Here is a 14,203-nt window from a genome sequence, read left to right as displayed (position 1 = left end):
ATTCTATTCAGCGCGATGTAAATAGCTCCGGGAGTGAGCTCCCGGAGCTATTCAATACACCGCGCTGACAAGTCCGACTAATGATTTCTTCTCTCATCCCTCCGGGGATGAAAGAAGAAATCCGACAAAAGTCGCGGCGCGAGTTTTCTGCCCTTAGCGCTGGGAAAACAGCCGGGAAGTTAGGTCGGGGAATGCCCGTTATCGCGCCTAAACACCCTGTTTAAGGCGCGATAACGAGCCTTCCCCGACCTAACAGCGCAATGAATTGAATAGCTCCGGGAGCTATCTCCCGGCGCTATTTACATCGCGCTGAATTGAATCGTGCCCTATGTCTTAATACTGCACACATTGTGTTCATTCTCATTATAATATTATTGTTATGTTTATTATTCATTTCTTTCATGTATTTTTTAAGTGTTTTCCGCAGATTTGTATGTAATTAAATAGTCTTTTTGTGACTAGCGCTTCTCACTTTCTCTGTGAACACAATTTTCAGTTTTTTAGGGGGTTCCAGTATTCCCCCTTTGTTTGTAGGAGCAGCTGTCACATTTTTTTTCTATCTTTGTTTTTTTATTATTGTTTTTGAGGATTTTCATAAATATCTTATATGCATATTGAGACTAGATACATTTATCCAGAGAACCAGCGCCTAATTATATACACATTTGTTACTGTTTCCAACATAGATGTAAAGTTTTAAGTAATACATTCTCATTATATAAACATTGTATTGTTGCTGACCGGTATTGTTGTTCACTTTTGAGTGAGTTATGAAATGTCGACCCCCAATTTAAAATGGAATTAAATATTTAATTGAAAAATATGCCTAAGGGGGAGTATCTTGCAACTCCATCTCCATAGTCCCACACTGTAATAGTACCTCCCAACCTTGAGTGGCAATAGAACTCCCAGTGACACTATGGGGGAGATGTCATAGAGATAAAGCACCAACCTGATCGCTCCTAACTGTCCATTTACAGGCTGTGTTTGAAAAATGGCAATTAGGAGCTGATTAGCTAGTACTTTATCTCTCTCCACAGCTTACTACATGTCCCCAGTGGCATTACCCCAACCCCCAATAATCCCCCTAGTTGTAATAGATCCCCTGTGTCCAAAGAAGGCACCCACTGGGCACGGGTTGGGTATGGGATCCCAGCAGTTGGGATGCTGCTGGTCAGAATACAGACAGCGGCATCCTGACAGTGAGAATCCAGACTCCCTTAAGGTAAGTACTCTAACCCTCCTCCTCTCCCTGGTGCCTAAACGTAACCTCCCCCTCCCCGCACCCTAAACCTAACCCTCCCCCCTTTGTGCCTAACCCTCACCCTTAGTGCCTAAACCTCCCCTATCCCCTGATACTTATCTTCGGGATGCAGGCGGTCGGGATTCTGGAGCCGGGATCCCAACACAGTCGGGATTCTGGCGACAATATTTCGACTGTCTCATCCCCTGGGACTGATAATGACCATGCAGACACTGATAGCCTTGGGGACATTCCATAGCTGCCCAAGGGAGTGTACGTTCAGACACTGCTGCACGCAAAACTTTTGGCAGCTTTAGCAACAAAGACGCTGAATGTGTAAAATTTTGCAAAAGTACTATATCTGCCGGGGACCATGTTACTGCCCGACACATCTGTTTGACTGAGGTGCCATGCCTTGCTGCCCATGGGACAGTTCCACCTGCCATGTCTGTCATAAGTGTGGTGCTCACTAAGCTAGAGTCTCCCCACTTGACCTGAATCCCGGAGATCCTACAGTGTCACAGATGTAGGACTTGGCAGCTTCAGCAAGAAGGTATCAGATTAGGATTCCTAGACTAGAGAATAATTATCAAGCTTTGATTTTTGTTCTTTAACATCTGTATTTACTATTCACTGTCCAACCACAGTACATGAACAACACCATTTGGTGCAGCAAAAGACGCCATTACAGACTATTACATAGCAGTGCTTATACCAAACAGAAGGGTATACCTTTGCTGCACAGCACTAGAACCAGTCTCACATCATATAATATAAATATTTTATTAAAATGGAGCATGAGCAGCAGTCAGCAGTGATGTGCGATGGTGGTAGTTTTTACTGCTCATTCATACCAGGCATAAATACTTCCTAAAAAAAAAAACATATTAGTCCCACCAAACATACTTACAGCTACAATAAAAAGGGATCATGCTGAAATTTTGTACATTTCATGGAATCCCTTATTTCGATAGTTTGACTAATTTCTTGTTTGCATAGATTCAGCAGCTTTCAAAGAAAGAAATAGAAGACCTTCTGAGGCGAGGGGCATATGGTGCCATCATGGATGAGGAGGATGAAGGCTCAAAGTTCTGTGAAGAGGACATTGACCAAATCCTTCAGAGGAGGACAAAGACCATTACCATAGAATCTGAGGGAAGGGGCTCAACATTTGCCAAGGTATGTTTTAGAGTCTGTGGAGATCAACATGAGTCTAATGCAGTGCTTCTCAAATCCAGTCCTCGGGACATACTAAAGGTGCCTACATACTAGACGACTAGCAAACCATGCAATGTCGTCAACTATTTCTTTTAATCTTCCCGGCACTCCCGAACATACGATATCGTGCTTAAACTGGCAATCTGAGCAACAACCTGACCAACGACCTTAGTCTCGTTAACAAGATTGCCAGATCTTACTGCATGTAGGTAAGATATGAGGATACGACAAACGACCCGCGGGACCGCACATTGGCATCATTATCGTTCGTGGACACTACATGATTTGCACGATTTGTCATTCCGATGCGTCGGAAATCTGCCAAATCGTGCAAAAAATCGTCTAGTGTGTAGGCACCTTAACAGTGCTTGTTTCCCAGGCCTCCTTACAGACTCACAAGTGAAATAATTAGCTCCACCTTTTACAATGATTCAGTCAGCAATGACTACACCTGCGCCCTAGCAATGAGATAAGGAAAACAAGAACTGTTAAGCTGGCTATACACTAGACCAGTGGTTCTCAAACTCGGTCCTCAGGACCCCACACAGTTCACATTTTTCAGGTCACCCAGCAGGTGCACAGGTCTATTCATTACTCACTGACACATTTTAAAAGATCCACAGGTGGAGCTAATTATTTCACTTGTGATTCTATGAGAAGACATGGAAATCATGCACTGTTTGGGGTCCTCAGGGCCGAGTTTGAGAACCTGTTCACTAGACCAATTTACATCCAACTAGTTGGTTGGTCGGAATGAAAATCTGGTAAGGTATGGAAGCAAATGACAATCAACCATTTGCTCCCAAACCCCGGAAAATTGACAAAAACTCTTTCAAGAAATTGTTTTAAATCAAACATTTAACCAGCTTGTCTGAATGACCATTTTCATCGGTTTTTCGGCGTTTGGGAGCAAATTGTCGATTATAATTTGCTCTAATGCCTTACCAGATTTTCATTCCAACCAGCCAACTAGTTGGATGGAAGTTGGTCTAGTGTATGTCCCCTGACTCCTGTGTGTGTGTATTTGCTTTGTTGTGGCAAGTTCTCTTTGTAGTTTTGTGTCACGCACAGATGACTAGGGCAGTCTGCAATCTTTTGGATTCTTGTGGAGTAGCCCAGCCTACATGACTCTTCTCTGGCTCTCGGTTTGCTTATAAACTGCCATCTGCTTTATGTACTATATTTCTATAGCATTCATGCCACAATTATGCTGTAATAAGTAATAGTTGACAACTAAAATATTGTTTTCTTATATCAGGCCAGTTTTGTGGCTTCTGGCAACAGAACTGACATCTCATTGGATGATCCGAACTTCTGGCAAAAATGGGCTAAAAAAGCAGAAATTGATGTAGATTCTGCGAGTGGAAGAGTAAGTGCATTTTGATAATATGTATTATTGTTTTAAAGAGAAAAAGGTCAAGTTTGTATTTCTAATCCTCCCTATACAATGGAATATAGGTTACAGAGTTGAATTTCTCATATGAAGGATACATAACAAATACTTTTTAAAAAGACACCCGACACTAGGAGAGTCTCACAGAACCTGGTGCGCTAGGAGGGGCTGCTTGGCATGACTGCAGCAAAGATGTACATCTATACATTTACAAACTGATTGAAAATCTGTTCATGGAACATAAGAAAACCCGGTTATTTCCTTACCAAATTCAAAACTTGCAAATGGGTTTGGAAAGGCTGTAAAGAGAGTGTCTGCACTTAAAGCGTTAGACTATTATTTGTATATCGAGGCATTATATTCTAGCAGGCAAAGCAGAGTGTGTGTATATAGCTAAACTATGCTTTGTATCCACTGCAGAATAGTTTGGTTATTGACACCCCGAGGATCCGCAAGCAGACCCGGCCCTTCAGCGCCACCAAGGATGAGCTGGCGGAGCTGTCTGAAGCAGAGAGTGAAGGAGATGACAAGCCCAAGCTACGAAGACCGTGTGATCGGTCCAATGGCTATGGCAGGACGGAGTGTTTCCGTGTTGAGAAGAACCTGTTGGTCTATGGGTAAGAATTAAAAAAAAAAATCAAGTATTTTTTATTTCAAGTTTTGAAAATACACCCAATAATAGTAATAATAATAAAAGCAAGTGCGACAAGTATGAAAAGTTAATTTTGTGACCTATACATACAAACAAAGCAAAGTATAAGGTATGGTCATATTATTTAGGATATACATACATGTCTCAGGTAACATAAAATAAAAAAAAAAAAAAGAAAACATAACGAGTACCCGAATGCACCATTCGGGTTCCCGAAGCAGGAGCTGGAAACCAAAAACAACAAGCATAGGAGCTGCATAAAAATAAAAAATAAAAAAATAATAGGTGCATAAAAATACCAAAAATAAATGTCCCACCATAAGACTGACCACACCCGCAAAAATAATAATAAAAAAAAACTAAAATACAAAATACACCCAAAGCAAACCTGCCCTATACTCTCCACCTTGTATAGCCTATCCCCAACTCAGGTATACCTGGATCCCACATTTCCCTCCCCCCCTAACTAAACTAACCAACTACTTACAGTCCCCTCCTCCCGATTGAAAGGAAGATATTCGGATAACTGACTGAGGCAAAAATACAAAAATGGCCATATTCAGGACGAAGCAAGCAGCCGGCTCCTCCCTTAAACTACTTTCCCGCATTTCCGTAAAATTACTAGAAATATATACTGAAATATAATAGGCTAAAAAACAAACAGATTACGTATAAGGTGCTTTAACAGAGAAACTACCTTTACCAGGAAAGCAGGGTAATCCCATAAAATAGACAGAGGCTTAGAAATAGCCACAGCAAAATATACATAAAACAGAATATCTAGATATAGCAGGAGTCTCATATAACAAACATATAACCAAATAAAATATAATAATCACAAATTATATTAAATGACATGCAAATATGTGATAAAAAGGATATATATATAGAAATACTATAAAGTACTAGGCAATTGCAGAAGAATCTTCAAATATACTATGGCAGGTCACATCCTACTAACAACTTGCATATAACAACTGGTAAGGCAAAATAATAGATTGATGCAGATCAGTCCGGCCAAGCTTCGATCTCCTGTGAAAATGCACCATAACGAGCAGACCCTTTCCAGCATGCCCGAAAACCGACAGGGAAGTACATCAAATATAACAGCAGCAAGTTCTGGAACCACGGCAGTCCCCACAGGGCTAAACATCTGAGCCAATGCAGAGAAAACCACAGTCATATGGAAGGAGAAATACATGAACCGATTTTCCTCAAATGGAGTGTGAACTGCAGGATCAAAAAATGGAGTTTCAGACATCTGTCTCCTCCCGGGGTTGCCAAGGGATACAGCAGGAAGCAAGAATATTAATTTGTAAATCCCCAACTTTGCTGATAAGTCTCTGAGCAGAGACATTGATAGCTTGCAGGATCTGTTGTTAGAGGCCTCCCACGTTTGTTTTGTACAGGTGTGATGATGGCAGAAATCAGCAAGGAATGGTTATAGGAGCTGTGTAATGGAGGCTGGGGTGGGGCCCAAACAAGAATTATACGACCAAGGATTACAGTGTGGGCAATCTTGCAGACTCTGGATCCAGCAACCTTAGTGAAGGAGGACAGGGACTGTAAACAGCCTCCTCACCTAAAATGGCTGCAGGACAGACTGACAACTTGGTACGTCAGTAAGGAGCCAGAGCATCCACCCGCAGCCACGACCTTCGGACCACACACATCAAGCACCAGACAGTGAGGACTGCTGGGAACAGCGCAAACTGAGACACTGCTGGGACCTCAGCTAGGCCAGGATACTGTCTTCAGCTTCAGAGCCAGTATGTACAATTAGCAGGCACGCAGGGGGACAAAACTACCACCGGGGATGCAGTGATATGTAATGCATCTGTGGTTCAAGTTTCAGCCCAATACCACCAGGGGAACAGGATAAAACACTGATATTTAGCAGGCGCTCATGCAACCAGCTGCCTTCTCCGACCAGAGCCAAGCCACGCCCCGGGTAAGAATTTAATTTAACATCACAAAAATGGAATGTTACAAATAATGAGATTAAGACCTCACTAGGGCTCAAATCCTGGGACTTGGAGCACATTGGTAGCCAGGAATAGTAATCATACTTAGACATAAATTGTTGTTGCATAGTGGCTACGTGATTAGCATTGCCGCCTGACAGTCCTAGAGCCATGGCTTTGCTACTAACCATTGTACTTCTGGGTTTCCTTTCACAGTCAGAAAATATACTGATGTTAATGGACCTGATTGCTTGTTGGAGCTTAAAGTCTACATTTTTTTTAATGACACAAAAGCACAGAGACTGATAGGAATGATTAAGTCTTAGTAAACGCTGCATAATATAAAACTGTGAGGTTCTGATTTTGCTGTGGACCCGGGGTGGTGATAGGAGCAGACACAGAAGCAGATTTAAATGAAAAAGTGGAGTTTTTAATAAGTGGTTTAGAAGATATGGGAATGGCAAAGGAAAAAGTCCAGGTATAGCACTAAAGTGCACTTGATAACTGTAGTGGGGGTAAATGGGAGAATGTCCAGATAGTGACAGGCAGGAACAGTCCAGTATACAGGTATGGTGAGCTGTAACAGAATGCAGGTATGGTGAGCTGTAACAGAATGCAGGTATGGTGAGCTGTAACAGAATGCAGGTTTGGTGAGCTGTAACTGAATGCAGGTATGGTAATGAAGTCCAGCTGGGAGTGAGTGGAGGCAAGGTGCAAGGAAACAGCAGGTTCAGGTACTCAGGCAGGTGAAAAGGTAAATGGAGGGTGCAGGGTAAGTCCAGCAGTTTGGAGCAGGCAAGGTTCAGGCTAGAGCGCTTTCACGGAGGCAGGTAAGGCACAGGTACTCTCTCTCAGCCGCAGCTGAGAAACACGTTGCTCTGGCAAAGGAAGGAAGGCTCTGGACCTTCCTAAATACTCAGTGCCGCGCTGTGACTGGCTGGAAAGAACACATGGCCCACCAGGATTGGACAGCTTGAATCACATGGCCGCAGGCAAGATAGCGGCACCCATGCCAAACGGAACGGACGCACCGCCAAACCTCACCAGGCTTAGTGACAAGGTGCCCACACAGAACCATGCGCAGCCAATGCCCCTCGCCAAACACCAGCACCACTGCCAGAGACTCCCCGTCACAACGACCTCACAGGTAATACCCGGTGACCACCATGCAGAGAAACCCTGGCCATGACAAAAACCATGCTTGCCGACTTATATATTCTCATCCCCAGGAGAAGCCTGGAGCAGAGAAGCAGGTTTGCGGAGTTGGAAGCAGGGCAGGCCAGCTCACATCATTAAGCCCCGTCCCCTCACGGGAATTCGTCACAAACGTAGGATATTTAAAATAGGGGCCGGGCTAAATGGCATTAGGCCCCGCCACAACGCACGGACCCGCTGATCCTCGGTAATAATCTCCCCATTCTGCCCACTTCACTAGGAAGTGGGTAAAATGCAGGAGAAGTGCCTACCCTTCCAGGGGTGCGTGGGGTTACCCAAAAAATCGTGAGACTTCCGGGAAGGTAGGCAAATATGTATAAAACAATAATAATGTTTGCATAGAGTTGCAATGATAATACATTAGATGAACAATTGTGAATCGGTTAATCTTTCCAGGTGGGGAAGATGGAGAGACATACTGTCACATGGCCGTTTCAAGAGGCAGCTAAATGATCAGGACGTAGAAATAATCTGTCGAGCATTGCTGGCTTATTGCCTGGTGCACTACAGGGGAGATGAAAAGATCAAAAGCTTCATATGGGACCTCATTACACCTACAGAAGATGGTCGGACACGGGAGTTACAGAATCATCTTGGTAGGTTATTGTCCTGGAAAAAAAAGTGTGAATCAAAAATTTATATTTCTCTTTCATCCACTAGGGGACACTGGAGGTGCTTACGCTGGGGTATAGAGGCGTGGATAACTGGAGCCGGCACTTTAATTTAGAAGTGTGAAGCTCCTCCCCCTCTATGCCCCATCAGCCCTCAGTTTCGAAAATGTGCCTACTAGGAGCTGGTCACAATTCGCTGTGCTCCAGCAACACATATATTTTATTTATTTAGGTTTTCTTTATTTTTACATCTTTTGACACTTTTAGGTACCCTTCGCCACCTCTCTAAAGGTGGGGTCCGGGTACCTGGCGCCCTGTCCTTATAGGAGGCAGGAAGGAGTGCACGGCGCTTATATGAAAAGCACTGACAGCTCCTTACCGCCACAGCACATTTCTCAACAAGAAAAAGAGAAGTGCTGAACACTACAGAGAGACTTCCATCGGGGACCACGCGGTGAGTAACCACCTGCGCATCCCCCCGCTCCCACCGCTGCCCAGTGTTATTACAGTTCTTAGTGTGCTGGGCAGCTAATGCACTGCTGACTAAGTGCGCTCTCCCCCCTCCCGCTGTTAAGGCGCTGAACCCCGCTCTTACAGTGCGGGGCTGCTGATGCAGAGTCTCCTTATCTCCGCGCCTCCCCCTGCTGTTACAGGAGGCGCGAGGCTGATACTGAGCGCTACAGCACGGCACCCGGCTCTCCTTCCCCCTTCTATTACAGGAGGTGCAGGGCTGATACGGAGCGCTACAGCGCGGCATCCGGCTCTCCCTCCCCCTGCTATTACAGGAGGCGCAGGGCTGATACTGAGCGCTACAGCGCGGCACCCGGCTCTCCCTCCCCCTGCTATTACAGGAGGCGCGGGGCTGATACTGAGCACTACAGCGCGGCACCCGGCTCTCCCTCCCCCTGCTATTACAGGAGGCGCGGGGCTGATACTGAGCGCTACAGCGCGGCACCCGGCCCTCCCCGCTCATTAAGTGGCCTGGGGCAGCTAATTAAGTGCGCTACCGCGCGGCTGCACCTGCTCTCCCTATCCCCGCTGTACATGCGGTGAGGCACGCGGGGGGGAGGTTAATGGCCAGACATCTTGTATAGCCCTTTAGGGCATAAAGAAGGGGCAGAGCTTAAAGGCAGCGCGGGTCTCTCTCCTCTACGCGGCAATGGCTGTATAACAGCGGGGCTGCCGTTCTCTCATACACAGCAGCTCATACTGCATCTCCATTACAAGAAGATTACAGTGTAAGAGACACAGAAGGCTGGACTCCTCTGCTGCCATTCCTCTGCTCTGCTGCAGGACAAGTACATCTCCTGATTACATCCTGGTAAAGAGGCTGTAAGTAACTGGGGTGTAAGTGCAGGGGAGTCTGATCTATGGGAGGGGGGTTTCTCCTCCTCTGTGTCCCACAGCCGCCTTGTTTTTTATCTTGATATAACGGAGTCGGCCTGCGCACTAAGACAACTAAACACAGGGTGAGCTGCTAACAACTGACAGGTACCCCTACCTGCAAAGTAAATATATCAAAAGAGAGTGTTGCAGCGCTGCACCTTGATGCAAAATGATATAATACTAACTATCAGTCTTAATCATACAAATCAAATGGTATGTATGTCAGAATAGAAAAACTGCAAGTAGCTGGTGACAAGTGTAAATGCCTGTGTTCGGGCTTAATGGGTATTATAAATAATCATGGAAGTGGATACCATAACCTGAAAGATGGCTAATAGCAATAAAGTTATAAAACAGTGGGAAATAAAGTTAAATTCATTTATTCAGTATGCGCTAAACCAGAGTAAGCCAGAAAAGATGCACTTGTAGGATAATCAATTTGTCAATAGATGTATCTCAGATTGGTGAATGATGCATCCGTTAGGAGTGAAAAAAGTAAAAAACAGGGGAAATGTGTCCATAAGCGGCGTCCCGCTAAGGTGATGTCTAGTTGGGATGGATGAAACAGATGCCCGGGGTGGTCTTCTTTGGGACAAAGAGTACGGTCGCTGTTTATGGGGAGAGGTTGCCTGGCTCCAGCACGTGAATACCAAGCGGCGCAGCTGCCGAATGGTGCCTGAATGAACAGGCTACCTCCGGCAAGCCGCACCGCACACTGGTAAGTGCTGTAGTCTGCGGGGGGGGGACGGCACGGATGCAGCGCTAATGAAAGCAGTGCACCGGGCGTACTCCACCGCAGATGGGGGACTTACCTCTCTACCCACGCGGGCACCGCTCCTGTCCTGCCGGCTCGTTTCCACTTGGTGGTGAGGCTTGCTTCCGGGTTGGTCACGTGACTTGAGGGTTCCAAATAATAGCATCCTGCCGTGTAGCGGGGAAACTTGATAATAGTTCCTAGTTCCTGCACGTTGATCTGGGGTCTCTGGTAGTAATAAACAATAGGTGAAAGAGGATGAAGTTGGCTAATAGTGCAATCGTCTCCAACGCGTTTCAGCCTTTAGGCCTTTTTCAAGGAGGTAATGGTTGTAGTGCGGCAGTCTCTATAAGTAGTTGAGGGGCGGTTCACACATATGCAGATGGGTCTGTAGTGGTTGGTTTAACTGATAAACACTCTGGATTGGTGTGATCTGCTGTCCATCATATAGTTAGACAGGGTGGTGACAGGTAATTATACTTAAAGCCATCAATCCTAGTGTGAAACATGGTGCATAATCATATTGCCCCTACCATCAAACGGCAAACCACCATAGATAAATCAGAGTGGATTTTTTTACTGTGGCAAATGCCCAGGATGTGTGAACTGCCACAAACGAAGTACCAAACCTACAAGTATTTTCCTATCACAATATACGAACATCACATATGAGATCAAAGATAGAATAACATGTTACAGTAAGAGAGTGATATATCTACTTGAGTGCGGCTGTAAGAAACAATATATAGGCCGCACTATAAGACCACTGCGTACACGTATCAGCGAACATATACGTAATATCAAAAAAGGCTTGGATGAGCACAATTTATCTAAACACTTCAAAGATTTTCACAACAGTGATTATAGCTCATTATCATTTATAGGGATTCAGGAAATAAACCAAACTGGAGAGGAGGCAATTTCATTAACAAAATAAACAAACAAGAACTTAAGTGGATGCACGAACTGAAGACTTTTGCACCCAGGGGCTTAAATAAAGATAACGAAGTCATGTCAATTATATGCAATTAATGTGATCATCACCATTTGGCTTACATTGTTTACCCTCATCTTTTGCGAATGCCCCACCCTGGCCATTTAGGGTGTGAGGAACAGATATACACATTTATATGCAGTTTATAAGATCTGCATTATTGAACTACTTATTGCCCCGTTCAAGACCTTTAGTGGACTATAATTTAGACGACTATTGTAATGCCATCAGCGATGTTTCACACTAGGATTGATGGCTTTAAGTATAATTACCTGTCACCACCCTGTCTAACTATATGATGGACAGCAGATCACACCAATCCAGAGTGTTTATCAGTTAAACCAACCACTACAGACCCATCTGCATATGTGTGAACCGCCCCTCAACTACTTATAGAGACTGCCGCACTACAACCATTACCTCCTTGAAAAAGGCCTAAAGGCTGAAACGCGTTGGAGACGATTGCACTATTAGCCAACTTCATCCTCTTTCACCTATTGTTTATTACTACCAGAGACCCCAGATCAACGTGCAGGAACTAGGAACTATTATCAAGTTTCCCCGCTACACGGCAGGATGCTATTATTTGGAACCCTCAAGTCACGTGACCAACCCGGAAGCAAGCCTCACCACCAAGTGGAAACGAGCCGGCAGGACAGGAGCGGTGCCCGCGTGGGTAGAGAGGTAAGTCCCCCATCTGCGGTGGAGTACGCCCGGTGCACTGCTTTCATTAGCGCTGCATCCGTGCCGTCCCCCCCCCCGCAGACTACAGCACTTACCAGTGTGCGGTGCGGCTTGCCGGAGGTAGCCTGTTCATTCAGGCACCATTCGGCAGCTGCGCCGCTTGGTATTCACGTGCTGGAGCCAGGCAACCTCTCCCCATAAACAGCGACCGTACTCTTTGTCCCAAAGAAGACCACCCCGGGCATCTGTTTCATCCATCCCAACTAGACATCACCTTAGCGGGACGCCGCTTATGGACACATTTCCCCTGTTTTTTACTTTTTTCACTCCTAACGGATGCATCATTCACCAATCTGAGATACATCTATTGACAAATTGATTATCCTACAAGTGCATCTTTTCTGGCTTACTCTGGTTTAGCGCATACTGAATAAATGAATTTAACTTTATTTCCCACTGTTTTATAACTTTATTGCTATTAGCCATCTTTCAGGTTATGGTATCCACTTCCATGATTATTTATAATACCCATTAAGCCCGAACACAGGCATTTACACTTGTCACCAGCTACTTGCAGTTTTTCTATTCTGACATACATACCATTTGATTTGTATGATTAAGACTGATAGTTAGTATTATATCATTTTGCATCAAGGTGCAGCGCTGCAACACTCTTTTGTTTTTTATCTTGTCTGTGTCTTTTCTGTTTTATGCTGTGTTTCTCTGGGTGACTGTGTGTACCATGTCCAACAGAACCAAGTCTTCTCAAAAGCTGTTTGTCTGTTCTAAGTGTAACAACAAACAGACCAAGCCATATGCCACAGGGTCCAGCCTACGGCCACACCACCCTGAACACGCCCGATCTTGTCTGATCTCGGAAGCTAAGCAGGGTCACACCTGGTTAGTACTTGGATGGGACCGCCTGGGAATACCAGGTGCTATACGTTATGTGATGCTAACAACGGATCCACAGATGGCGATTACTAACTCTCCTACACCGCCATGGGCCACTGACGTGGTAGGAGTTATGTCAGACTTAGCAAAGTTGGCTGAGGCGCGCAGGTCTTAACTTCCCTGGATAGCTGGGTTAACCAAATCTCCAGACACCCTGGGTCAGGTAATGGGTGCAGCGGTGCCTGCACCCTTCACTTCCTACCAAAAAAAAAAAGAAACTGTCACAAAAGCGTACTCTAATGCCTGTTCTCAAGTCAGAAGAGTCGGTCGAAGAATTCCTCGATGCGCTGTACTTCTAAGACAGCATCTGTTGAGCAATGCAGCCAGATAAGCTGGTCCAAATTCCACGTAGGTTTCAGTCTAGCTTCCCTTTTCCATCATCCATGATGGAGAAGTGGGAAACACCTCCTCCTATAGATGTGTCTGTTTCCCGTCTCTCTAAGAAAACAGCACTTCCGGTGTCGAGAGCTACTGTTTTAAAGGACCCTTCGAATCGTAGGTTGGAGACAACACTAAGATCTATATATACCACAGCGGGAGCTCAACTTAGACCTACCCTTGTTACCGCCTGGGTTAACAAGGCTGTGGTTTGCTGGGCTGACCAGTCAGATTAGTGCTCGCATATCTGCGTCTGCTATTTCAGGATCCCAGAAGATCTTATACTGGACCTTCGTTTCATTCCTTTCGAGCGCCTCATTCCTTTCGTGGTAGAGCCATAAAGTTCCCACGCAACCGGAGGCGGCAGAGTTAAAGGTCGTCCTCACACGTTCCCACGTAGACCAGAGCCTAAACCAGTTGAGAAACAGGTGGCATGACGGTCTTCCGTCCCACTTGGGGTCTCCTGTGGTGAGAGCCCGCTTGCAAGAATTTCAACAGGTTTGGAACCAGACCTCTTCAGAACCGTGGATTCACAGTACCGAATATACTTCGAAGCCCCCCCCCTCCACCTCGGTTCTTCACTACGAATTCTACAGGAGGCTCTCATGTCTCTAGTGGTGTCATCTGTGCTAGTTCCGGTTCCGGAGCATTAGCGAGGTATGGGGTTTTTACTCAAACCTGTTTGTAGTGCTCAAACCGGGTGGTTCGGTCAGACCCATACTAAGCCTTAAGTCTTTAAACCTGTATCTGAAGATGT

The 14,203-nt window shown here is 45.3% G+C and overlaps 1 protein-coding gene and 1 pseudogene across 4 annotated transcripts in view; both read left to right on the top strand.

Moving 5' to 3' along the window:
• CHD9 (chromodomain helicase DNA binding protein 9) overlaps nucleotides 1-14,203 on the top strand; it is a 262,211-nt gene that overhangs the window by 145,452 nt on the left and 102,556 nt on the right. For 3 of the 4 annotated variants that reach the window (XM_088471863.1, XM_088471865.1, XM_088471862.1), the window contains exons 19-22: nucleotides 2,243-2,422; nucleotides 3,720-3,830; nucleotides 4,275-4,471; nucleotides 8,082-8,281. In XM_088471863.1, coding sequence (XP_088327989.1) covers nucleotides 2,243-2,422; nucleotides 3,720-3,830; nucleotides 4,275-4,471; nucleotides 8,082-8,281 — 688 coding nt within the window. The remainder of the gene's footprint in view (nucleotides 1-2,242; nucleotides 2,423-3,719; nucleotides 3,831-4,274; nucleotides 4,472-8,081; nucleotides 8,282-14,203) is intronic. The other variant, XM_088471864.1, reaches the window with a different exon arrangement.
• LOC148524276 (5S ribosomal RNA) lies at nucleotides 12,945-13,061 on the top strand (annotated as a pseudogene).

This window comes from Taudactylus pleione, unplaced genomic scaffold, assembly GCF_031769625.1.
Source record: "Taudactylus pleione unplaced genomic scaffold, aTauple2 ptg000117l, whole genome shotgun sequence".
In the NCBI taxonomy this organism is placed as follows: Eukaryota; Metazoa; Chordata; class Amphibia; order Anura; family Myobatrachidae; genus Taudactylus; species Taudactylus pleione.
This window is presented reverse-complemented; position numbering and strand designations above follow the sequence as displayed.